The sequence below is a fragment of the Vigna unguiculata genome, chromosome 5 (assembly GCF_004118075.2).
Source record: "Vigna unguiculata cultivar IT97K-499-35 chromosome 5, ASM411807v1, whole genome shotgun sequence".
Classification (NCBI taxonomy): Eukaryota; Viridiplantae; Streptophyta; class Magnoliopsida; order Fabales; family Fabaceae; genus Vigna; species Vigna unguiculata.
In genome coordinates, this window is record NC_040283.1 from 22,853,165 (window position 1) to 22,880,403 (window position 27,239).

The following is a 27,239-nucleotide window of genomic DNA, read 5'->3' on the forward strand; positions in this document are numbered from 1 at the left end:
TGAAGAACTGAACATGAACTTGAGAGCGAGTGAATATACTTTGAGAGTGAAACACGAGTGGAATTGAGTGTAAACACGTAAGGAGTGGTGAGGCCCATTTGATAATTTTATCTACATTACTTTTGCTAACCACTTACTGTGTTTTGTGTTAGTTCTTGTTTCCTCTCTTTCACTGCAAGAATTAGAAATTTTAAGCATTCCAGAATGTTCCATACACGTGCGACCTTGATAGAAGATATCAACTTCGTTGTGTCCAGAATTATCAGGTTGAATAGCAAACTTGGGAATCTTAGAAGGGAGCACCATGATGATAGACGATCATTGCCAAAAGACAAAACAAGTGCTATTAGGTGCACCAAGTGTGAAGGTTATGGACACGAAAATTATCAATGTCTTAATTGGAACGCCAAGTACATGACTCTTCAAGAACTCCAAGATTACATTTTATACTTGAAAGCGGCGAAAAGGAGTGTTAAGAAAAAGCTTGAAGTCAAACAAGAGCAACAAGCAAAAAGGGAATGTGAAAAGGTGAAAAGAACACTAAAGGAAATGTGGGAAAGGGCAAGACAAGAGAGAGAGTTAAAAGAGAGACAAGAGCTAGAGATTAAAGAAAGAAAAGACAAAGAGCTAAAAGAGCGAGAAGAGAAAGAGCGACGAGAAAAGGAAGAAGAAGAACAAAGAGAGAAACATGAGAAGGAGTCTCTCCTCTCACCCTTAACTTGCATGGTTAAGATGAAATCCTTAAAGGGGGATGATAATGCGTTAAATTGTTGTTCCCATTCACATCATGATTTTTCATTTTCATTGGGAACACTTACTAACCCCTCTCTTTTTGTCTTAATGCCTAGGGAAGACTTAAACAATAAGGAGCAATGGCATAAGCAATGGGGTGAAGAAAAGATGATAGAAAAGGCGGCAACAACATTGACAAAACATGAACCTGACTTTAATCATCTGCTTATCTATTTGTTCTATCATGAAAATCCTAAGGGATTTCAAGGACACTCTTTTTCTGTTATAGTTATTAGGGGTTGTTTTCCTTTTTGTTTCACTCTAGATAGTATAGTTGTGTTGAAACTCTTTGATGTGTTCCGTAGGTTTATCTTTGATCCCGGAGGACAACCTCCAAACACCTTGATCATAAGAGATTGGCCTCTTCCATGATTCTAATCTCATTTTTTGATAGCATTTTATTTCTATCTTTAGACTATTCTAGTTTTGTGTGCTTTCAACATTTATGTTTGTGTGTTTGGTTGTAGGTAATAAAGTGCTAAAATTCGAGGTCGAATTTTCTCTAACCCGGAGGCAATGATGGAGGCATGGTTCAGCATTGTCAGGTGGTTTAGGAGTGTCACAAGGATTTCAGAGAAATTGATGGAATCATGTCCAAGACCTTAAAAGAGATCTCATATTAGCTTCAAATTGTAAAACATGAACTCTTTTATAATTTTTTTGTAATGTTTTTGTTTGGGCTTTATCGGACCTTTAGTTGTGTTGGGCCTTTTGGTGTTTCGGCCCATAGTATATAAGCCCTTGTGACACACTTTTGTATTCAAATTTGAGTTATATGAAAATTTGAGTTTTCTCTCAAGTCTCGAGGTTCTCCTCGGAACCACCGATCCTTATCTTTGAATCTCCGATTCAAATTGGCGAATCTTCCTCACTTATCTTGGAACCTCCTCCAAGTGGCGTGATTTCATCCCGTTCCACAAAATCCCCCAAATCGACGTCCTCCATTTTCCCCATTTTCGTTTTAGGGTTCATACCCATTTTCTTTCTAGACGAATTTCACCCCAAATCCGAGACGATCCTTCATCAAGGAGAGTGGCATCTTTGATTTGGAATTCATCGTTGAGATGACCCATAGTGAGCTTAGAATCGGTCTTGCATATGAGAGTTTTGACGTCAACTTTGCGTGCAAGAGATAAGCCGGCTAGGATGGCTTCGTATTCGGCTTGATTATTGAAAGCTTTGAAGGCGAAGTGGAGAGATTTTTCAATGAGGATATCGTTGGGGCCTTCCAAGACGATGTCGGTGCCTACGCCCTTTGGATTCGAGGAACCGTCTACATAAAGTGTCCATTAGTCTTCCTAAGGGATGTGTTGGAAGTCGTTGACGAAGTCGAGCAGACACTGGGCTTTGATGGGGCCGTGTGGTTCGTAACGAATGTTGAATTCAGAGAGTTCCATGGCCTAGGATGACATTCGGCCAACAAGGTTAGGCTTTTGGAGTATTTTTTGGATGGGGTAGTCGGTCTTGACGATGATGTTGTGGTTTTGGAAGTAAGGGCATAGGTGTCTTGCTGTATATACTAAGGACAATGCTAGCTTTTCCACCATTTGGTACCTGGTTTCCGGATCTTGCAAAGTTCGGCTAACGAAGTATACAGGGTGTTGGACGCTAGTGATTTCTTAGACCAGTGTTGCGCTTACAGTGTGACTTTTGCGGTGATGTAGACAAGGAGGGATTGGTGGATATCCGGCTTGTGGAGGATAGGTGGAGATGTGAGGGTGGTTTTGAGGTTTTGGAAAACTTATTCGCATTCGTCATTCCAAGAGAACTTCGCGGATTTTTTGAGTAGTTGGATGATGGGTTGGGTTTATTCGGCTAGTTTTGGTAGGAATCTAGAGATGGCAGTTAGGCGGCCTATCAAGCGCTAGAGTTCTTTGATACTGTTAGGGCTTCGCATTTCAATGATGGTAGTGCACTTTTCAGGGTTTGCTTTGATGTCGCGTTGTGTTAGCATGAAGCCTAAGAATTTGCCACGATCGACACCGAAGACGCATTTTTTAGGGTTGAGTCTGAGGTTGTATTGTCGTAGTGCAGAGAATACTATGGATAAGTCTTGTGCATGTTGCTGGTGGCTTGGTGATTTGACAACCATGTTGTCAACGTACACTTCGACACACTTGCCCATTATGTGGATGAATACTTTGTCCATCAATCTCTGGTAAGTCGCTCCTGCAATTTTTAGGTTGAAGGGCATAACCTTGTAAAAATAATTGGCGTCGTCGGTGATGAAAGCGGTCTTATTCATATCGATTGTGGCCATCGGAATTTGGTTGTACCTAGAGTATGCATCTAAGAAGTTGAGGACTTTGTTGTCGGCTGCACTGTCAACAAGCCGGTAATGTTGGGTAAGGGATAGGCTTCTTTGGGGCAGGCCTTATTGAGGTTCGTATAGTCAACGCACATTCGCCATTTGCCATTTGCTTTTTTGACCAAAACCACATTGGATAGCCAGGTGGTGTAGTGGGCTTCCTCGATGAAGCCCGCGTTAAGTAATTTTTGGGCTTCTACTTTTGTTGCCAGCCAAAGTTCTTCTCCAAGTTTGCGCTTCTTCTGGGAGACATATCTTGCTTCTTTATAGATGGAGAGCTTGTGGACCGCGACCTAAGGGTCAACCCCGGGTAAGTTTGCGGTTGACTAGGCGAAGATGTCGGTGTTGGTGATGAGGGTGGGTGTCAAGATATCACGTTGTTCTTGTTGGAGGCCGGTACCTAATTTGAGAGTACGACCATTAGGGAGCTCCAAGCTTATAGTGTTGTCAACTGGTTTGATTTGTGCGTCGCGTCGTAATCTAGGGTCGAGGCCATTGCCAGACAAAGCTATGCTAGAGTCGGGTGGGCGTTCAATGTTGTTGGTTTGCAGGAGTGGTAGTTGAGGGCATAAGCTCGCCATATAGCAACTCTTGTGCGAGCCGTTGGTCACCGTAAAGGGTAAGGATATAATCGAATGGGGAGAGGAATTTGATGGCTAGGTAGGGTGTGGAGACAATGACGCCTAAAGTGTTGAGGGATGGCTGGCCAAGGAGTACATTGTATGAGGTGGGTGCATCTATGACAAGGAATCGGATGGGGATTGTCTTGGTTTGAGCTCCTTCCCGAAAAATAGTGTGTAGGTCTATATACCCACGGGTGGAGACCTTCTCTCCGGAGAATCCGTACATAGGTTCGTCATAAGGCACCATGGCGGTGGGCGGAAGTTGGAGTTTCTGGTAGGTTGTCCAGCAGAGGATGTCCACTGAACTGCCTTGGTCGATAAACACCTTTTCTACCGCGTAGTTCTCGAGTTCTATAGTGATGACCATGGGGTCATCCTGCTGGTGGTCGACGCCATGGAAATCATCGTTAGTAAAAGTAATGGGAGGCATGCGGTGTCTATGGTGGGAATGGATTATATGATTAATGGATTGGAGGTGACAAAGGTGTTTCTTTCTGGCTAAGGAGGTGGATCCGCCGCTGGCAAAGCCTCCTGAGATGGTGTTGATTGTGCCGCGTAGTGGGGGATTGACTGAGTTGACATTAGTGTGGGCAGGTTGTGGTTCTTGGTGGTTGGGTTGAGTGGTGCGATGATCGTGGTGAGTATTGAGTGGGGGATGTCAGTTATCGGTTCGTGATGGATGTGGGTGTCCGTCTCTGCGAAGAAAATAACGAAAGTGGTCGGTGCGAACCAATTCTTCAATTTTGTCTTGAAGTGTTTTGCATTCGTCTGTAGTGTGGCCATTATTTCCGTGGTATCGGCAATATTTGGTCATGTCAGCATTGGGGGGTTGGATGTTTTGCGAGGTGTTGGGATGAGGTCGGCATGAAGTGCTTCGTCAAGAAGCCAAGATCTAGGGACACTTAGCGGGGCATATCTGGTGAAACGTGGTTGTCTATGCTCTCTACTAGGGTTTGCTCCTCTGTCCCGTTCAAGTTAGTTCGACTTCGTTCTTCCCTTACGTAAGTTGATTCACTAACCACACTTTCCATATTTTTGACTCTATAATCATGATTCTAGCTAGGGTTCACCTTAGTAACCCGATTTGAATATGTTCTGCCATATTTACAGTTCGCGAATCTCCTCCGAAGTCTATCGTATTCTCTAGCTTAGGGATCGGGGTTTTCTGTTAGTTATTTCCAAGTAAGGGAAGCTAGAGATTTTGGTTTTAAGTGTATTTTGCCTGCGATTGGTTCTGTTTTGTGTCTCTGGTGATCGTATGATGCGTGTTTTAAAAAGAATATATTTGGTATACTGCTCTGGATGCAAACTTGGATTTTTCAAGTGTTGAATAGTAAGGGGAACTGCTATTTTCGCCCAAGCGAGCTCGCCTCGCCTAGGCGAGATTAGTAGAGGCTCGCCCAAGGGCTTTCACCCAAGCGCTCGCTCAGGCGAGAAACTGAATTTTTGAGCGAAAGACCATCTCGCTCAGGCAAGATGGCATCGCCTAAGAGAGAGCTCGCGAGGCTCCTATGATCCTATTCGTGGTCTCGCCTAAGCGAGAGTCTACAGCTTGAGCGAGGGCACTCCCCTCGCTTGAGCGAGGGCTCCTAGCTTGAGCGAGACCTGCTGCAGGCCACGCTATTTTTCCTCCCTTGGTTGTTATTAATCGCTTAATTGATTGAAATACCCTATTTTAAGTGTGAGGCTTGCGAAATGCATGAATATATATATATATATATATATATATATATATATATATATATATATATATATATATATATATATATATATATATATATGAGAGTGTGAATTTGATTGATGTGTCAGTGTGACCTATGCATGTGAAACAAATGAGGTGGTTGGTATTAAAGTGGCATGGTATTGGCATGAGATGAAGTTCCACAATTATGGTTTGAGAATAATGGGTTGGTATGGATTCACTGGGAAAATGAAAGAGGTGGATTATAAAAAGCTGGTAGGATATATATATATATATATATACTAGCGTAACACAGGCGCTATCGCGCCTGTGTGTATGTATTTTTTAAATATGCATGATATTATATTAGTAGGTGATAATATTATAATGTTATTAAGTTAATATATATTTAAATTATATTTATTAAAAATAAAGTGAAATATATCAGAACAAATAAAAGAATAACCACTGATAAATAAAGAAGAAGAGAAGAAGCAGAGACATCTGATTTTATAAAAAGTTTGTAAAAGTAACGGTCAATTTTTAAAAATTTAATAAATTATTATATTTAAAGGGTAAAATCGGTATTTTGAAAAGTGGACACAAAAAGGAGAATCCCCTTTATATATTGTTATAGATATATATAGACATACATACATACATATATATATATATATATATATATATATGTATGTATGTATATATGTATATGTATGATAAATCTTTCTTTATTAATTGAGTATGATTGGTCTGTGTTAGTGCGTAATTCCTTGAAATCTCTATGTGAGATTTCAGGGTCATGCTTCAGTGGTCGGGACGTAATTCCATGACCCCTGTTAGTGGGTGTTCATGGTGGTGCCTCATCTGTATAATTTGGTAAGGATTCAAGGTAAGGTTGCATCCTGACACTCTAAGGAGTGAGTTAATCTCACTTAGAGCGGATTGACTCTTGTGGTGAGAGTAGCAGGAGGCCCGAAATCCATTAAGGGCTAACCTTGTGTGTGGGGGATTGGAGACATTGTAACACTGGTAACACTTAGCTCAGGGGTGAGCAGCTCGGGGGTGAACAGAGATATCCACCACAAGTGCAAGCATCCGCTGAATCTGACTAAATTATACATATCCGGATGAGTCGAGTCAAGTCTTAGTGTATTGATTTGAAAGTCATAACATGCTTGGGTGATGTATGTATAGTTGATTGTGAAACTGTATTTGATTCTATGATGAAACTATTTTTGGGCTCTAGCTTACCTTTCTGTTTGTTGTTGTATGTTCTGTGGTATGGTCTTTTCTTTTGCAATGATTATCAACTTGTTGATGTGAGCAGAGGTGAGAACTCCCCGTAATCATCAGGGTGATGGAGGTTCTGCTGCATAGTCTGCTTGGACTAGATCTAAGTTTATTTGGGCTTTCTTTTTGGGCTATGGCCCATGTACTAGTCTGTCTTTTAAATTCCTATTTGTTTACTGTTGAATGTTGTAACTGTTTTAGTTTTGGCATTGTGGTGTGCCTTGGGTAATTGTAAGGAGTTATGTTTAAAACTCCAGGACTGCGCTGCTATATTATTTTAGTGTGACGCTTCCTTTAATTATGTTTATTGATTAAATGGGACGTTACAGAGCTTGAGTTTGTGCATGGAGGCGGGGGGTGGAGATAGACGTTGTTAGTGAACGATCCTTGTTTGAGGGTGAGAGCCATACACTACAGAATCATCTCTTAATTGAGGTTGAGTGTGCAAAGGGTGACTTTGCTGAAGCGGTCGATGAAAGTACGCAATGTCTCGTCTTGTTCTTGTCCGACGCGGAGAAGGGATAGGGTTGTGGTTTGATGTGGACGTCTTCCAACGAAGTGAGTGGTGAACATGTGGGAGAGTGTGTCAAAACAGTCGATGAAGTATGGGGGAATGGTAGTGAACCATTCAAGGGCAGGACCTTTGAGGGTGGTAGGAAAAGCTTTACAGAAGACGACATCGTGGGATGTGTAGAGGGCGACGTGGGTTACGTATATTTTGAGGTGCTCGTCGGGGTCGGTTTCTCCCGTATAGAGGTCCAGTGTGAAAGGTTCCCACTGGACGGGGAGAGATGTATTGGTGATGGCGTCAATGAAAGGGTGACAACGTCTGGGTGGTTGGGGTGGTAACGGGTGTGGTGGAATGGAATGGTGGATGAGGGTAGGGAAGGTAGTGGTGAAGTGATGTGGTGGGATATGGTTGGTAGGGAGGGTGGCAGTAGAGGTGGGTGCTGCGGGGTGCCTGGGGATGGTTGGATGATGAATGTTTGTGTGGTGGGTAGAGATGATGGGTGTTTGATGAGTGGTGGTGAAGGTGTGCAGGGTGGGGTTGTATTTGCTTTCTTCCTCACTAGGCTGGTAAGCTGGGGAATTGGGGGCTTTTGACGATTCCTTAGCTTTCCCTTTCTAGGTAGGGTCAGCCTCGATCCTTCTTCTCAGCCTCGAGTTTTCTTGCCTGAGCGCTTCCATCCGTCAGCATTGCGCTTTCTCAGGTCAGCGAGCTCTTGTTGCATCTTGGCTTAGCCTTCAAGGATGGCGGCTAAGTCCGGGGTGACATTAGCGGGCGTAGTAGGGTCGGCCTCAGGTTGTTTCATAACTCTAGCTCTGCTATGAGTAGAAACCATTCTCGACAGTATGCAGATTGCTTAGTAAGGTGTTACTTCGTACCCCACGGTGGGCGCCAATTGTTCAAGCGAAAACAAATAAGAGATGTTAAAGACACAAATATTACCTTAGCTCAATCCTCAATCCTCAATCCCTCGAGTTGGCTCTTCCTCGGTCTACATATGCCATCTGTCGGTGTGCACAGTTTGGACCCTAAGATGGGTTACCTACGGAGAGGGCTTTGACGATCAAGTCAGCAAAAAGATTCTCAAAAAGTCAAAGCTCTTGATTAATGGATTAATGAAAGTGTACCTTTAATTATTGGGGTCCATGTGTATTTATAGAGTTATTAAATATGTCTGCCCCTCTTGTGGGCTGGGCCATTGCTTGGGTCCTAGATGGGCTTGGGTCTAACCCAGGCCCTTAGTTAATGTTTGTTGGTACTAGGGGCCTTGTTTGTAATGTTCCAAGTGTGGAGTGGTCAACAGATGTCGTCTGATTTTCTAAAGTAGGCGGCCTAGGCCGCTTCCGTTGTCCGGTTACTCACTTGATAATTTCGCTTGCGGAGTTATGTGTAGGCGGACTTGACCGTACGGTTTTATTAGTCTGCCTAGATGCAATACATAATTAAAATGACTAAATTCACATAATTTTAAAATTAAAAAATTAAATTAAAATTATCATTAAAAAAAAGTATTTAATCCAAGATTTAGTAGTACATTATTTATTATCTCATATATTTTATATCATCATCATAAATATATTATCTCAGATATTTTAATATCATTATCATAAAAAGTCAGAAAGTTGAATCGCAGGGCTGTATGCAGTTTGCATTTGGCCACTGCCCGCTGAACAACGACCGCAACAAAGAACATAATAGACACAAAACTTATTTTGTGCGACTACGCATATACGCAGTGTTTTAATTCATCATTTTTCTGTATCAGTTTGTCGTATATGTGACTGTGTCTTACTCATCTTAAAGCCTAGTAGCCAATGCAGAATAGGTCCTTTTACCTGACCTGACGCGATGTCAGACTTTAAAGACAACAGTGACTTTCTCGCTCACTCTCTCTCTCTTCCCATGTGGCCAACACATCAGTGCGGACGTCGAAACTGCCTCTTAGCAAAATTTAATAAAACTAGTGAGTTCCGCTTTGTGCGTGCTGGTCTTTCATGTTCTAATCTAATCTAATCTAATCTATTCATTCCACACGAAAGCTCGTAACTCAGTCAAACCCGCAAGATTAGTCTCTCAAACTAAAACTCACACTCACTCCCTCACGCGCTTTTCTTTTTCTTTGATGAAAGAAATCATTTTTCTTTTTCCGGAGTAAACTTCGTTCCTCTCTTTCTCTCTCACACTCTCTCTCTCTCCAAGTGGAGTTTTCATTTGGATGGGAAAATGTGAGGGTCTCGTGGCATTTTAGGCAGGTTAAGGGTCTTCTTGGTGAGCAAAAGAAAGTACATTTTTTCTCTCCTTTTCAGTGTTGGGTTTTTTCAAACATGTGGAGCTCGGCTATGGACACTTTTCTTCTGCATATGTATTCTGTCTAGACGTGGCGTTAGTTTTGTAACTTTCGTTAAGTTGAACCATGACTCAATATCTTAGAGCTTTTTTGGATGTTGGGTGGTAGCTTATTTTCTTGCGTCTTCTTAGCTGCCTAACTTTGGGTAGGAGAGCAGCAGTTTTCTCTAGCTATAAATAGTTAACTGTCCTTTGAGTTCACAATCCTTTTTCTTTTTTAATTTCTAATATTTTTATGTCTTCCAAATGCTGCTGGGTTGTTTTCCGTTTGTTTCAATATAATGCACTCATTACTTATTTGTTTTTCGTTTGTTTCAATTTAATGCACTCACTACGTTGCTGATTAAGATTCATGAGTTGTTATTTGGTTTGGTAATCGATAAAAAATGTTCACAATGTGAGTATTGATTAGGTTTCTTAAGTATCTTCGGTGCATATGTGTAAGCCTGTGTGGGCCTTCTGTAGTGCAAAATACGAGTTGTGCCATTTCCAATTTATTTGATATTGTGACTGGTATTTTTGGTAATGATTACAAAATGAATGTCTGGTGCTACATTAATGAATTGCTATGTATTGCTGATATGGACTCTGATTATTTAAATTCAAATGGAATGTGGTTGAGGATACTAACTTTAGCGTACTCTGTTCATGGTGCTTTCTTTTTGCTTAGTGATTGATGACTCTTCCTTGTATTAGATTATTGTTTGACATTTTCGTTCTCAAATATTTTCAGGTTGTGTTGTTGCTGATCTACAGTGTTGAGATTTTGATAAACTGAAAAGGTCTGATTCTATCCTGGTTCAGCATATATGGCCTCTACTATTGGAAAACCGGGTGATGATTCCATGATTGTTGAAAAGCTCCCGGAGGAGATTAATGAAATGAAGATCAAGGATGAAAAGGTATTTAAATTTATCTTTTCTGTACGCCTTGTGGCTTTGTATCATCAGGCTCTGATCATCACTTATGTTTCCGCTCCTGACACCCAAATTCCATGTTTTTGGTAGGAAATGGATACTGCAATGGTGGATGGAAATGGAACTGAAACTGGCCGTATTATTGTGACAACTATTGGTGGTCGACAAGGTCAACCCAAACAGGTAGATTATTTTCATAATACAATTGAGTTATGTGATCAGTTTGGCTTTCAAGTTAATTGAACTGTACTGCTCAAGTGATATTCATGTATCACTTACGATAAGAAAGAAAAAGCCAAATTTTGTTATAGAGGTCCATGGATGTAGGTAATGAAACAACCTGTTTTGAGAAGAGTTTCCTAACAATGTCATTAACAGATTTTATCTAGCTTTTGGCTCACCTAATATCATTCAGTTTATTTGTTAATTTTATTCCTCATCCCAATCTCCTTTTATTCATAATGTTACTCTTGTTATTTGTGTTCCACAGACTATAAGTTACATGGCAGAACGTATTGTTGGACAAGGCTCATTTGGTATTGTGTTTCAGGTGGCATTTAATTGATAAGTTGCAGTTTAGATTAATTGCTCTAAGATAGCTAATATAAAGTTGATTTCAGCATATTTGTTTTGCAGGCTAAATGTCTTGAAACTGGAGAAACTGTAGCAATCAAGAAAGTTTTGCAGGATAAAAGATACAAGAATCGTGAATTGCAAACAATGCGCCTTCTTGATCATCCAAATGTTGTATCACTAAAACATTGCTTCTTTTCTACCACAGACAAAGATGAACTCTATCTCAATTTGGTACTTGAATATGTACCTGAGACTGTATATCGTGTGGTGAAGCACTATAGCAAGGCCAATCAGCGGATGCCCCTAATATATGTTAAACTTTACACGTATCAGGTTCCTTACGTATTACTTTTATGATAACATACTTCTGGCAGTTAAATCCCTATGCTGATCATATAAGATGTGTGTATGATATTGTTGATTTAAGTAAAAGTCACAAGCTAGTAACCTAAATTTGGTCCTTTGTGAATTTGCATATCAGAAAATGGGCCCTTATTTTCTGCCTTATTATGTGCAGTTCTTTCTATTTTTGTTCAATTGAATACTTGAACTACTGATGTCTATTACAATCAGAGTACTGAATAGCATGCTAATAATGATGCTACAGTCGTTGTGCATTGTGGAATGGTCCAACATTATTGTGGTGGAAATTGGGCCATTAGTGCACAATATTAATGCAATAACAGGGTTAAAAACGTAAGCGAGGCATAGTTTGGTTGGCAATCCTGATTCAGATAGTAATTTTTTTTTCTTACTTTCATAACCAAAACTCAGTTTTACTTCCTTGGCAAACTTGTCCTCTATTTTAACTTTTCATGGAAAAGACTACTACTATATGATTTATTGTTGATATATTATAAATTTTACATTTGAATGACTTGAACGAACAGATTTAAGATTACTAGGTTAGTGTTCATATTGTAAGTTAATAACAATATACATATGTGTGTGTGTGTGTGCATGTGTTCTTAATATCCTTAAATTTTATGAATTGCTATTGTTATTATTATTTATTGGTTTTTTGTTAAAATTAATAATGGTATTTCCTTTTGGTATGCTGCTTCTTATTTTAATTAGGATTTAGGATGGATATTGCAGATAGTTGCTTATTTTTTTACATTATAAAAATAATATGTTGGGGTTTTTTTTGCTTAAGGGTGAACTTTACCTCCTCATAGTGGTTAGCCTGTGGGACCATATAATGGTTTTACAATGGCTTGCTAATTTTTAATTTTGGTTTGATGGTACCTTATAAAATTGAACAAAAAGAACTGGAAAAAAAAAATTAGAATAGAATTTCTCTGGGCTTGAGTTCTAGCCATGGGTTAGGCATCGGACCTTTGGACTGATTATACTTTTTGAAATTGAAAAGCAGATTATTGAATGCCAGAAAACTGCTGTAGTATAACTATATTGAGATTCATCTGTGCTAAGTGGCAGATTGTTTTATCCTTAATGCATCTCAAAATTTATATATGGTCATTATTGTTAATTAATTGTGATGAATTCCTTTGTTCTTTGATAGATTTGTAGAGCATTGGCTTATATTCATGGATGTGTTGGAGTGTGCCACAGGGACATTAAGCCACAGAATCTACTGGTTGGTTTTACTTCAGAAATTTTTTATAAATTTAGTTTGGTGATTTGTTATCAATGCCATCTTTTCTTCAGGTAAATCCTCATACACATCAGGTCAAACTTTGTGATTTTGGGAGTGCAAAAGTTCTGGTATGTTCCACTCCTGTCTAATGTCTAGTGAAGGTTATTAGCATATATTATGATTGCTTATTTAATGTTTCATGTATCATGTTCTTGCATCCGTAAATATTTTTGTCCTATTATTTTTATTGGGCATTTATACACACAGAGTAATCAATTGGCTGATATTTGGCACTCCCCGGTCACTTAGATACAATGGCAGGATATAGGTTTTCCGAAACATTTTTTTTATGACATTTCATATCTGATTAGATGAAAATGTTTAGTGTGTAGTTAATTTAGGTATTGCAATTTGAGCAATTCTAAGGTCATGAAGACCCACATTGCTTAGTTTTACATTCTTTCAAAAGAGCTTATATACCAAGACTCTCCATATACTTTCCAAGTGAATAGCAAGGATTTCAATTGGGCTAATTCTCCTGCATCTTTGCCCTTTCGAAACTTCTAAAATGAAAGTAGTGGGATGAGAAGAAAGCTCACGATATCACTTATTGTATCGCGGATTATTCTGTGAGCTTTTTAAGTAGTATGTATTTGCTTCCCAATTGTTTTGTGTAGGTCAAGGGTGAACCTAACATATCGTATATCTGTTCTCGATACTATCGAGCACCTGAACTAATATTCGGAGCCACTGAGTATACTACTGCAATTGATATGTGGTCTGTTGGTTGTGTGCTGGCTGAGCTACTCCTAGGGCAGGTTTGAAAAAAACAGTACTCAATCATTAATTTTCTTGCTATTTATTTTTCAATTTTGAAAGGGTCAATATCATTTGCTTACAAGTCCTCTTCACTGTTCGCCATCTGTGATTTGTAGCCTCTGTTTCCAGGAGATAGTGGAGTTGATCAACTTGTTGAAATTATCAAGGTAAAAAATTGTTTGTTTTTGGCTTTTTTTGATCTGACCTAGAATATGATACCATAACCATTTTAAAGAGATATAGACATTTGTTCTATAAGCTTCTCTATGATGTGAATTATTTTTTCTTGTTTTAGGTACTCGGGACTCCAACTCGTGAGGAAATAAAATGCATGAATCCAAATTACACAGAGTTCAAGTTCCCTCAAATCAAAGCTCACCCTTGGCATAAGGTGAATTCCATGACCAATGGCATTGGTAATGTAAAATACTGTTTGTATTGACTTGGCAATTTTTTAAAGTAGATATTCCACAAGCGTATGCCCCCAGAAGCAGTAGATCTTGTTTCAAGGCTTCTCCAGTATTCTCCAAATTTACGAAGTACTGCTGTGAGTGTTTGTGGTTTTCCTAGAAGAATATATATTATGAAAATATTGAAAATTATGAGTCATTTCACAATTCAATTGAGATGATCATTAAATAATTTCATTTACTGTAATATTTTTTGCAGTTGGATGCATGTGTTCACCCATTTTTTGATGAACTCCGGGACCCTAATACTCGTCTCCCTAATGGGCGCCCTATGCCACCGCTCTTTAATTTCAAACCTCTAGGTAGAATGCTTTCCATATACTCTTATTTCTGGTTTAAGGGCCATAAAACAACTTTTTGATACATGTCTTTTGAACGATGACACATCAAACAGAGCTGAAGGGAGTGACTTTGGAGCTGCTATGCAAACTTGTTCCAGAACATGCTCGGAAACAGTGTCCATCGCTTAATTTCTAGACAGCTAACATAACCTTTGAATCTGGATTACTATTATGTGGATCGGCTGCGATGTTTTGTCATGTTTGTGTTTCATGTTTTCTTTATAAATTGAAAAGAAATTACATTTTTTTATCTTTACAGTCAGATACTTGGCTGACTATTGCATTTTCTTCTTATCATTCCCTGTTGTCCGTGAAGACATTTGCTGTGTATCGTTTGTGGTCTTTAGTTATAGCACTTGCACTATTTATAATTTGAAGATATTAGTTGGTTTAACTAGTAAAATTATGTGGACTTAAGATCTCAGATATGATGAGCTTCAGATACTGGTTCAGAAAAGGAACACTGGAAGGAACACTTCCATCTCCCTTTTTTTTTTTTCTCTACATTTTTTATTACATCATTTTGTTGTCTTTCATTCATTCTATTTTTTTCGCATATTCTAGAATTAATTGTTCATTAAAAACCTTACACGACCTGCTTTTCTCTGAAAACCAGCTCGCATTCACTTCCTTTTTTGAAGCCCTTGTCTATTTTCTTCTAAAATATTATAGATTTCGTGCTGTGGAGAGATAGAAAACCATGACAATTGAATTCTGTAGTGGTGTGTAGAGGGTTTCAATAATGCTGTCGGTTGAATATACGAGGAACAGTGATGTCCCAATTAATTTGTTTTGGTTCAGTTCGATTCGTAAACGTTCTAGAATTACTACCTGTCTTCCTGGTCATATTTTTGGTGATGCTCTAATTATTTTAGGTTCTGAATTGGGTTGTGGTCGTAGCATTAGAAAATCCGTTGACGTTGTTCTTTTTTATTTTTTATCGAATTGGTGTAATTTTACAACGTATTTCTGAGAATGTGTAGATTCTTAAAAAATTATGGAGATGTTTAAGTTGTGCTTGATGATAAAAACTTATTATAATAGGACGTGTTTGGGGTAGATGATTTCGTTGTATTTCAAATACAATTAAGTTGTGCTTGTCTGTGATGACTTTAGAAGATCACGTGCACTTAAGTCGTTCTTTTCCCTAATGACTTCTGTATTGGACAAATGCTTCCTTGTTCACAGGCAAGCGAGATCAACTTTTGAATTTATTTCTTGCTTAATTTTAATGTTAGTATTAGACGCCAAAAGATTGTATAAGACGAGGTTAGTAATGTATAAGTTTTGATGATAACAATATCCATAATGAAAGAGGTGATCTTAGTCTAGATAATATACTTATACAAGGACGGGACAAGGAAAGCGTATACTAGATTAGGATTTATTAGAATATGATAAGTACTAGTAGACGACTCAATTGAGTAGACGTTTTAAAATGTAATTACATATTTGTTCATATAATGCGTGTTCATGAGATTCAAGATACATCAAAAGTACAATTAGTAAGTATAGAATAGATAAAATATGCAGACCGCAGTAAACAAGACAGAAAATGAAGATTAGACGAGCTCAGGGAAAAATGTTGATCAAATGAGTCACAGAGAAAAGCTGGAACATACGACAATTAAGTCACTAAATTGCTATGCTCTCTAGATGACTCAATGCTTTGAAAGGAACTTGAGTTGACCAGACATCTATCAACTTCATTTAGTTGTCCTTGGTTTAATTTTGCAGCACCAAAACAAGTTACACAAATTAGTTATACCAAAGCTCTTAAAAACACCAAAACTAACTAGTTAACTAGTCTACTTGTAGCTAAAAAGACAACTTTACTCCTAATATTCTAACTCATCTAAACTATCTTTATTTACTAACTATGACTCGAATTAAGTATAACCAATCCTAATTAAAATTTCATGTAATGAACTAAATCTATGATACTAAACTAGGACTTATGCGCCTAACATTAGATTACCTAAACTAACTAATCAAAACTAGAGTGCTAAACCTTATAAGTGCAAAACTAAACTGCTGAAAACTAAAGACAACTTATATAGACCTAAAAGGTATGCTAAAACTACTCAAGTAACACTAATTCTAAAATAAAAGAAAAATGAACTAAATAAGAGAATCTAGTCTAAAATACTAACAAGACTTTTTAACATCCATTATTTTCAGTTTTTGATGTCTTTCTAAACTCCGACGTCATATCGGGTGACGTCAAAATTGACGTCGAGGGGAAACCCCATGTCTCTTGACGTCGGTTACAAATGGAGCCGACATTCCTGAATATCAGATTATAAATGTGGTCGATATACCCCAAGTTTACACCAATATGGAAGATTAAAGAAGAATTGTTTTTTTTTTTTTTCAAAATGTTTTTCTCCGTGGTCTTCTTTTTATGTTTTCTGGACACGATGTTAATATTTTTCACTTGGTTTTATACTTCTTCACCATTGTGGGGTCTCGCCACAACTTCATCCCCAGGGCTTCCATTAAATGTTTTTTTTTTCATTCAATGGTAAGGATGATTTCGAGGAAGGAATATCTGATGTCTTGTATACACAGTTTCTGGTTGTGCTTTAATTGAATATAACACTATTTTCTTCATAAATGGGACATGCAAAATGATCTTTAACACTATAATCGCTCAAGTTTCTGTAAAACCCACTTTTGTGAAACCTTTGGGCTTCAGAAAAAACATACCCTAATCAGCCCACTTTCAAAAACACTCTCAACTTTCTCATTTTTTTCTCTACATTTTCTCTTCCCCACTTCAACTCTACCTTAATCTCCATTCTCTAACTTTGAACTTTGAACTTTTCTCTGTCGTAGAGGCTAGATTGGAGACCCCCGCGGAGTCCTCTTTTGATCCAACCGATCGTCCTCTTTCTTCGAGTAAGTTGAACTCCAACTTTTGTTCTCCTTCTATTCTTTCAGTCTTTGAGGTTGTGGTCCTGCGTTGTGTTGATCAAAGCCCATTATCTTTTTCTTATACCCTTGTGTTGTAATTTCTTAGGTTAACTTGGGGTTCTAGTGTTCTTTTTGCTTAAGCTCCCTTTAACCCAGTTCGATAACCGTTTGAAGTAAGGGAAGCTAGATTTTATGTAGTTTTGAAATGGATTGCTTGTTTTCATTCTAGATTGTGTTGGATATGTTTGATTGTTGTTTGTATTGAATAAGGGATTCTTGCATGTCTATTTTGAACTATATTATGTGTTGCATGTTGTGAGTAGATGAGAATTTGCTATTTTCGCTCTAGCGAGAGGCTCTCGCTTAAGCGAGAATAGTAGAAACTCACCTCTACTCTCTGTTCGAGTTGTCGCCTAGGTAGGGGAATTATCTCTTGGCCGAGAGTAGTCTCGCCTAATCGAGAAAACCTAGTCTAAGCGAGTACTCGTAGAGTTGTAACAGTGCCTACTATTCGAGTTCTCGCCCAAGAGAGAATGTTTCGCTTAAGCGAGAGAAACCTTGTCAATTGAGCGAGGAATTCGATCCTAAGTGAGATTGGTGCATAATTTCTTTAATTATTTAATTGATTCTATGATGTATTGATTTACTCATTGAAAGCATGAAGTATGAATCTATACATGTATTATGTGGTGTTTTGAGATTGAATTGGTGTGCTAAGCATGTGATGAGGATGGTTTTGAGATAACATGCGAAATGTGGAGGATCAAATGGTTTCAAGGGAAACTATTTGTGATGTTGGTTAGTGTATGCCTTGATATAGGAGATGTCTAGATAAGGAAGATATCCTAAACTCTAATAATCACTCACACTCATGTATAGTAGAGTGATTATGTGGTGAAAGTGGGAGAAAGTCCTAGTCTCAAGAGGTGTTTGAGCTTGAGACGCATTGGGACTAACCTTGTGATGGATTAGGTGATAAACCATTGCGGCTAGACTCTACAAAGTTTAGAAATCAACACAAGAGCATACTTCCTTAGAATTCTATATCAAGTGCATAATCCAGATAATCGAGTCAAGAGTCAGTTGAGTGTTTCATTGAATATAATTTTGTGAGTTAATGTTCCTTTATCTATGTATGTACTTCTTGGGTGGTGTACCTATGTATTTATATTTATGTAGGAATGTTTACATACACTAGTTTACCCTTCTATTTTGTGTTATGTGTTTGTTTGACTTTTCTTTTTGCTATGATCACCATTATTGATGGGAGAAGATAAGGAAGCACTAGCTGGTCAGGTGGAAGGTGATGCCGTTGGGTATTTAGGTGTTCAATTTGTTCCAATCTTTTAAGACCTTTTTTTGGAAGACTTTCTTGATGTAGTGTTTAATGATCTAAATGGGCATTCTTTTGAAAAACTTCGATGTATATTTTGGATGATTGTATTGTTATTCCACTGTACTCTCTTTTTATGCTCGATGATAATGCCTGGTGTGATGTTTATTTAATAATATTTTTTCTATTAAATGAGACGTCACAATTTCCATATGTTGGGATATCATTTATGGTGCAAAACAATATTGCACGCAAGCAGAAAGTTTATTGAGAATATGAATCATACACATTGACGCCTTCTTCCCATAATAGTTTTAAATCACTGATCAACAACTTTAGGTACACATCAACATCATATATTTTTCTCTTTATGCATAAGAAAAGAGATAGGTTGTAAATCATCAACAAAACTAGCTATGAACTATGTTTGCTACTTAAGTTACCATAAAGATTCATACCATTTATAGCAAGTCTAGGTCTTATGTTTCTTGGCTATACACCAAATTCTGGAAATGTTTCATCAATCTTCTTCCATTGTGGAGAATTATTTGGGTGTTGAAGAAGATAATCACACTTTCTTCCATCAACGTGCCATTTCAGGTTCTTTATATCTTTTCTAATGGAAAACAATCGTTTTAATCTAGGTATTATAAGCAGGTACCACATTGGCTAAAAATGAGAAAGTAGAGCACTATATAAGAATAAAGACCCATAAACCCATCGCCTTAAGGTTTTGGGTTGAGAGTGGTGTTAGTGTCTTATGTGGTTAGGCTCAGGTCTCATTGGTGTTGCCTCCCCAGTGAAACCCCCTCCTTATAAACCTGACAAGTGGTATCAGAGCCGATGATTAATACCGGCTCAGACGAGTGCAGTACTAGTATGGTCCTAGTATCGAAAGTCTTCCTGACAATGTGGGTCAGGTAAAGCGTGTCCCGTTAAGAATAACGGTGGTACAGAAAAGGTCAGAAAAGGAGTACTCGTGGTTGGGAGTACTAGTATGGTCCTAGTATCGAAAGTCTTCCTGACAGTGTGGGTCAGGTAAAGCGTGTCCCGTTAAGAATAACGACGGTACAGAAAAGGCCAGAAAAGGAGTACTCGTGGTTGGGATGCTTCCGCTGGAGGGGGAGTGTACCAATGTGGTTGAAGGGACTCACCCTTGAGGGGGAGATTGTTAGGAATCCAAGTGTGATTCTAAGTCCCACATTGGCTAAAAATGAGAAAGTAGAGCACTATATAAGAATAAAGACCCATAAACCCATTGCCTTAAGGTTTTGGGTTGAGAGTGGTGTTAGTGTCTTATGTGGTTAGGCTCAGATCTCATTGGTGTTGTTCTCCCCAGTGAAACCCCCTCTATAAAACCTAACACACCTTAGTAGGTGGACCATCTTTGTCTTCATCACCATTATTTCCATTTTTTTTAAACCACGATAAACCACATGTTGGACACACCTTCAGTGAAGCAAAATTATCTCTATACAATAAAAAATCATTAGGGCATGCATGTATCTTTTCATATTCCAAACCCAATGAACATATAATTTTCTTCACCTTGTAATTACGAATAGGTAACATGTTATTTTCTGGAAGCATCTTCTTCAAAAACTCTAACAATTCTTTGACAATTTTATCGGTCTATCCATTGCTTGCTTTTAAAATGAACAATTTCACAGTTGCCGACAATCGTGTAAATTTAGCGCATTCTAGGTAAAACTCTTCCTCTGAATCGGACTTAAAAGAATATACAAATGAGCTCTTCCAAAATTTTCTTCACCAACATCACATATATGTCTTCTAAATTATTATTCATCCATTTGTCTACATAATCTGTTTCTCGTGATGCCATAGGTGTGTATTACTTCTCCATGCCAAGTCCAAACTGTATAACTCCTCATTATACCAAAGATGAATAGATGATCTCACGTTGTGCCCAAGTCCTGACGTATTTGATTAAAACAACGAACACAAGGGCAAAAATATGTCTTGTTAATAGAGATTGCGTGTTCTTGAACATATTGCAAAAACTCAAACCCTATTTTCATACTCTTTACTGATGTGACACTCATTCATCTAGCTTCGATTTATACTATGTTCGTAAAAAAGTCCATTAATGTCAAACTTTTAACTCTCTCAAAGTGAAGCTTTACCCGTTCAAATATATATATATATATATATATATATATATATATATATATATATATATATATATATATATATATCATAATTTGCTAACATGTATAAGAAGAAGTCAAACATCATAAATTTGATAAAATTTTGACAACATTTCACATTGGTCTCTAAAGTACACGAAATGGAAGTGATCACTCATGATCACAATCAAGTATGCATCTAAAGAACAACACGAAATTGTCTCAAGATAAATTTTATCAAATTTATGCATAAATCTTAATGTACACGTTATAGCCAATTATGAAAAATATATATTTCAAACTGTCTGATCGGATAATTCAAGATTTACTACAAACGATTAAAAGTTTAATCATTTGTACTAAATCTCAAAGTAGAACTAAGATTCGCTTAATGGTTAACAAAAATGAACAAAATGTATAAATTTTTCCAACACATCTAATAAATCTAAATTACATAAACCTATAATAGATCATAATATAAATTAAAATGCATATTAGGTATTTTCAAAACAATGAATGAGTGTCATAAAAAACAATGAAAACAATAAAATTTAACTAATAAACCAATCAAACATACCATAATAAACATTCTTTAAAAAAAGTTCCTTAAATTTTTAAACAAATTTTCCATAGTATATGCAAACCTTAAATCTAAATATTTGCCCGAGAGAGTATATGAGAAACATATAAAAAATAACATCTTTAATAACCAATCAAGACATTGCAATGTATATGAAAAACAACAAACCAACCTTTTTGTGGATTGACGTTTTCGCCACTATTGTCAAGAATGGAAGGGAGTCATCGCAAGCAAGGGAGTCTTCGCCAACGTCGTGAGTGCGGAGCTCGTCGTCATTGCGATGTTGGAAGTGGTGGAGCTCGTTGTTGGTCACACTACTGGAAGTGGTGGACCCCGTCGTCGTGCCGCACCTAGCACAAAAAGGAGAAAATCAATCAATCAAAACTCGAAAAAAACCCAAGCGAGCACATCCTCTTACGTGCATTAGTGGTTTCATGACCAGAAACTAACCTTCGTTCATCCTCCTACTCGTCAACGAAGGTGTTGGTTCACCTAAAAACAAAAGCGCAAGGGAATAATGTTGTTCGCACTGCCACTGATTTTATTTTTATAAGGTGTAACGTTAGGGTAGTGAGAAGCAGAAGTCATTTGATGTTAGAAAATTGAAAAATGGACGTCATTTGATGTTGGGGAGATGATATCCAACGTCCTTTGATGTCGGGGTGGTGAGAATTCGACGTCCTTTGATGTCTAAATTTTGCTCACCGACATGAAATTGAAAAAAAGACATTTATTCCTTAGGTTACTGACGTTAATCTTGTCATTTTAATTACAAAAATGCCATTGGTCATTTTTGACTTTGGGGCTTTCGTGGACTGACGTCAAATATGTGTAGGGCCATTTTGTGTTAGTGAAAGAAAATAATTGACCAAAATAAATCCTAAAATAAACACCATTAACTAGTAAATCATCACAAAATATGTACTTAACATATACCTAATAGGCTTTATTGTTCTCTCTTATTTGAGAGATTGTTATTGTTATATCAATTGAGAAATCTTAATCTCAAGCAGAAGTTAAGAAGGTGAAACCTAGAGAGGTTATAATTGTAAAATTGAAAGGGTGTTACTTGTGATACTTGAAGAGATTGATACTTGTTGTAACCTAAAGAGGTTGAAAGTTATTGTAACTTAGAGAGATTGATACTTATTGTGACCTGGAGAGGTTGATACTCACTGATGAGTCATTATTTTCCCCCATTTACTTACCTTTATGTACCCATCTTGATTGATGTTGAATGCTTAATTATCTATCTTTAGTGCATTTTCATCTTTTAGGCCTTATTGAGCTAGTAATTCAGATTTGTACTAATTTGGATTTACTTGGTCTAATTTTCATTCTTAATTAAGTTCAGGTTTTGTTGTGAAGCATTTTTGGGCTTGGATGTTTATTTTGTGAAGAGAAGAGTGTTGCGTTAGGGCCATATCATCTGCGCCACATCAGCCTTTGTTTCCACACCACTATTTAGGTTAGAATGGCAGTTTTGTAATTCTGTTGACCAGAATGACATTTTTGTAATTAGGAACATGTTTGTGTGATGGGACAATGAGTTTTCTTAGGGTTTTAGGTCCAGAACCTTGGGCATTCCATTCCAGCTGTTGTTTTCATGTTTTTAAGCCTTCCTTGGAGAGCCATTGAAGAAAAGCACTACTTGTTCATATTTTTATGCAGTTGAAGAGAACCTAGCTAGGGATTTTCGTTTTCAGCTCTTATGGTTCACCTTTTCTTCTCATTTGTTCATTGAATGATGTATTTCGTCTTGGTTATGTTTTATTGTAACTCCATTTCTATGGAAGGCTAACCTTATAGTTGATTCCCAAAAGAGAATGCATGAGCTTTGAGGTTTTTGTTCAGTAATAATCTATTGTATTCTGTTCTGCTTTGCTTTTCATCAATTAATTTCCTTGGGTAGTTCAAAATCTATGTATGCTTAATATGTAGTGTGTATTTTAATGGTAAGTTTGAATTCATGCTTAATGAATGTGGATTGCTTTTTTTGTGTGTGGGATTAATTGAGGTGTGCATCACTTAAATGGATAATGAAACCGCTACTAATCTTCACTTAATTGATTAAAAATGAGTGGATAAAGAGTGAACCTAACAGAGCACTAATTTCTCCAACCAATGAAAAGTGAAATTGCCTTCGAATTAGGGAGTCAATGTTTTCATTACTATTTTATTGAACGTTGTTGAACTGCATTTGAACAACCCCCCTCCTCTGTGTCTGTGATTAGAACTTTTGATTGAATGCATTAGTCACTAAGAGACGACCTTGTGTTAATTCCTAAGTACTATATTTAAACAGTTTATTTGTTCAGGCACGACCTCAATCACTTGTGCTAGTTAAAGGATTTGACTAGTGAAATATCTTAAGCATGTTCACTACAAGAAAATGCTTCATTAGTATCCAATTTTAGTGAACAAAAATTGCTAGTTACTATAATGACTAATTTAGATACAAGTTTACAAAGTAAAAAAAATTATTGGTTGCTAAAATAGTTACTATTATGAATAAAAAATTATAATTAGTCACTAAATTGGTTTTTAAAATTAGCTACCATAGTTTTGGCTACCAAAGGAAACTAGTCACTAAAATTAGCTACCTAAGTTTTGGCTACCAAAATAACTTAGTTACTAAATTGGTCTCTAATTAATTAGTGACAAATTTAATGACCAATTATAATTTTGTATTTATATTAGTGAAATTTTAGTAACCAATAAATTTTAATTTTGTAAATTGGTATCTAAATTGGTTACTATAGTGATTAACAACTTTTAGTCACTAAAATTGGTTACTAATGAGACATTTTCTTGTAGTGGTTGTTTAAGAGACTAAACATAGCATCAACACTTGAGGTGAACTAATATAAATTTTGTGTATGTAATATCTTCCTTATGCTCTTATTTTGATTATTTGATTACTATGCCAAACCTTTTTAAAATGTCTATTGGCTCTATTCATCACCCTTTCTAACATCTTGCACCAACATAATGATGTATAGATTCCAAGGTCAAATGTAGAAGATTGTACTAAAATGCATGTGGTATATGTGAATTGAAATGGGGATGATATTTTGCTGAGGCAGGAGCTTTACGAATTGGCTAAGAGACATGATAGGCTTAAGGTGTGGTACAAGTTCCAAGAAAGCATAAGAAAAAGGTGTGAATATAAGGGTGTGGGATTCACCATCTAGAGTATCTTACATGAGCATGTTTCGTTTGCATCTCTTGATACCTTGACGTTGACTTGTTGTCCACTACCTATGATTTAGTTCTCAATCTACCATCCTTGTTGCCTTCCTAACTCGTTATCATTCATAACCTTTAATCTCTCAAACATCTTCGTTCTGATTAACAATGTCAGATACACCTTGTCATGAAACTTATAACAGTAGCCCTCAACAAACAAAGCTCAACCACATAAGCTTTTCCAAACAAAACTAAGTTTTCCCTTAACTAATGTATCATAGAGGTAAACCTACGTCTTTCCAAGGAATACTAGTGGAGTGAGTTCATTAAGTACATTATAATGAAAAATTTGAGGGTTTTCAAATATGAGGACTACAAAAATAAAAAATGAAGGCTAGAGCTATTTAAAATTCAATAAACATAATGAAATGAAAGCTTTTGCAGAGTTACCACACATGTTCACAACATAACAAATATAAGCAAAATATCACATACATATATTCATCTAAGAGACTTTAAACTATTTAGCAAAGTTTGTAATCTTGCAATCATAGATTGAATTGATTTATTTTCTTCAATTGAAAAAAATTCATACCGATCTCTAAATATTGTTAGTTTATTTCTAGTTACCCCTTTAGAAGCCTGATGCGACAAAGCCAAGGTATCCCACATTTCTTTGGTTTATGTCATAACTTGTACATTTGGTATTTCTTCTTCACATAAAGCACAAAGTAAATTATGTTTTAATTTTGCATTTAGTTGGCATACATACCCTTGATCATCATCTAACTTACCTTGCGGTAGACTTTACACTTGATGACTGCCTCCTCAAGCTAGGATATACTCCGAAGCTAGAAAATGGATCCATAGTGAAGAGTAAGTGCACGAAAGTAAAGAATTGAGAAATCGTAGCTCACAATTTTGAAGGTTTGGTGAGTAGAATGGTGTGTTTTGGTGCTATCAAGTAAGGTTCTAGCCTTGACTTTAGAGACAAGTAAGAGTGTACAAACAATTTTACAGCATAACTCTACTAATCTCAAAGTGAATTTACAAGAGGGGAGACACCTATATTTATAGCCTAAGGTGTCTCCAAATTTGGAGATGCAAACTCCTAAAAACTTTAACTTGGTTAGCTTGGAGACCAAGACAGAAATCCTATCCAATAAGAGGAGGACATGTGGCCACTCAAAGAGTTAGGAAATCCTCTCCATTCCTAGAGTGCCATGTGTAAGACCCGAGAAAAATTAAAGTTAATTAAATAATTATTTAATAAATGCGGGTAATGGGAACCTTTAAGGCAATAAATGCAGAATGTTATGACATGGAAAAGTATTAGCTCAAGTGGTTGAGAGTACTTAATTGTGTGAGAGGACTTTTAGGTTCAAGTCCTATGTATGCCATTTTGTGTGTTATTAAATTAGTATTATTTTTAATATATTAATTATGTTGTAGAATGTTATAATAAGTGAATCATATTAATTAGCATGAAATATGAATTGGCATGATGGTTTAGCATTGATTTGGCATTGCATGGTTGTGGGTTCAAGTCTTGGAGAGCTCAAATTAAACTTTATTTTGGCTATTTTTAGTTTTGATTTGAAGTTGAAGGGTTAAAGGAAACCCTAGCAGACCTAGCAGCCAAGGGCAGCTGGAAAACAACTTAATTAAGTGTGCTTGAATGACAATTACACCTCTCCTTAATGCTAATTTCGTTTTAGGCTATTTAAGCTTAGTTAAAACACCATTAAAGTGACTTTTGAGAGAGAAAGAGGGTGCTCTTGAGTCTGCCACTGTTTTGCCACGATTGGAGAGGGAATTCAGAGGGAAAGTGTGTGGGAGATTGAGGTATAGGAGATGAGTTGTGAGAAAGCCAAAGGGGGAGGCCATTAGTGATCATTGGAAGCTATCAAGTAATCCAACTTTAAGCAAGGAAACCATGTTAGGGGAGTTCTATCTTGTGTTTGTATGTTTAATATATGTTTTCGTGCTATACTTGATGAATGATGTGGGGTTGTTGCGTCTCGTTGAATCTTTTCACGTTTATGGAAAATTCCCAAAAACTGTCTGGTGGCGTTGAAGGCCCACCAGGCGGCTCATGCCTCCAGAACCATTTCTTGGGTTTTGCTATGCACCGCCTGGCGGCTAAGTGCTGCCCGCCAGGCGACAGAAACTGGCCTGCCCAGTTCTCTCAAATTTTGATGTTTTCGTGATGTGGGGATGTTGGGGAGTGATTATATGATATGAAAATCATTGGTATTGTGAATTTTTATCTGTAATTGTCTAAGTGGAGCAAGATTGTATGAACTGTGTGTGAATTTGGAATTTTAGGGTTTATGTTGGGATCGGGGATGAATGACATAGCTAATGTTATGAGAGGTGCATTGGTTGCGTGTGATTGATGTTAATATGAATATGTTATGAACCCTGGATGTGGTGTGCATGCGAAATTGTGTCAGTTTTAAGGTAAAGTTGATATTGGGTGGTTGGAGAGTTATGTTGGGTGCGGGAGGAACCTGGGCAGAATCTAGTTTTTCACGCACCGCCTGGCGGCACTGAGGTTACCGCCAGGTGACCCATCAGCTCAGAAGAAAAGTTTGTTTTGTGTGTATTCGATTTATGGGAGTGGTTGATTGGGGTACCTATAGAACATGTTGTGGTGTGCGATAAACTATGTTTTAGGGTGTATGTCATTTAGTGATAATTATGAAAATTATGTGTGTGAGTTGGATGGATTAGATATTTCATACCTAATGATTACTGCAATGAGGGCCTCATTACTTAAGTATTAGTGCAATCATAGTTT

General features: G+C 37.2%; 1 protein-coding gene across 4 annotated transcripts; it reads left to right on the forward strand.

The window, feature by feature from the left end:
- The first annotated feature begins 9,217 nt into the window (after positions 1-9,217).
- On the forward strand, positions 9,218-14,695 carry LOC114185353 (shaggy-related protein kinase epsilon). 4 transcript variants are annotated; one of them, XM_028073023.1, is made up of 13 exons: positions 9,218-9,470; positions 10,282-10,450; positions 10,556-10,648; positions 10,956-11,015; positions 11,086-11,374; positions 12,567-12,641; positions 12,713-12,769; positions 13,319-13,459; positions 13,577-13,627; positions 13,756-13,851; positions 13,924-14,007; positions 14,130-14,232; positions 14,325-14,695. In XM_028073023.1, the coding sequence occupies exons 5-13, from the start codon at positions 11,186-11,188 to the stop codon at positions 14,405-14,407; spliced, it is 879 nt and encodes a 292-aa protein (XP_027928824.1). In that variant the 5' UTR covers positions 9,218-9,470; positions 10,282-10,450; positions 10,556-10,648; positions 10,956-11,015; positions 11,086-11,185; the 3' UTR covers positions 14,408-14,695. The 4 variants fall into 4 exon arrangements, 3 of the variants coding, with proteins under 3 accessions (XP_027928824.1, XP_027928825.1, XP_027928822.1); XM_028073024.1 differs by having other exon boundaries at positions 10,956-11,001; XM_028073021.1 differs by having other exon boundaries at positions 9,222-9,484; positions 11,102-11,374.
- Positions 14,696-27,239: the final 12,544 nt, after the last annotated feature.

Bases quoted from the DNA above. Each gene is read 5' to 3' on its own strand.
- LOC114185353 (XM_028073021.1), top strand. From the start codon at position 10,358: ATGGCCTCTACTATTGGAAAACCGGGTGATGATTCCATGATTGTTGAA. The intron at 13,628-13,755 runs GTAAAAAATTGT...TTCTTGTTTTAG, and splicing joins AACTTGTTGAAATTATCAAG to GTACTCGGGACTCCAACTCG. The intron at 13,852-13,923 runs GTGAATTCCATG...TTTTTAAAGTAG, and splicing joins AAGCTCACCCTTGGCATAAG to ATATTCCACAAGCGTATGCC.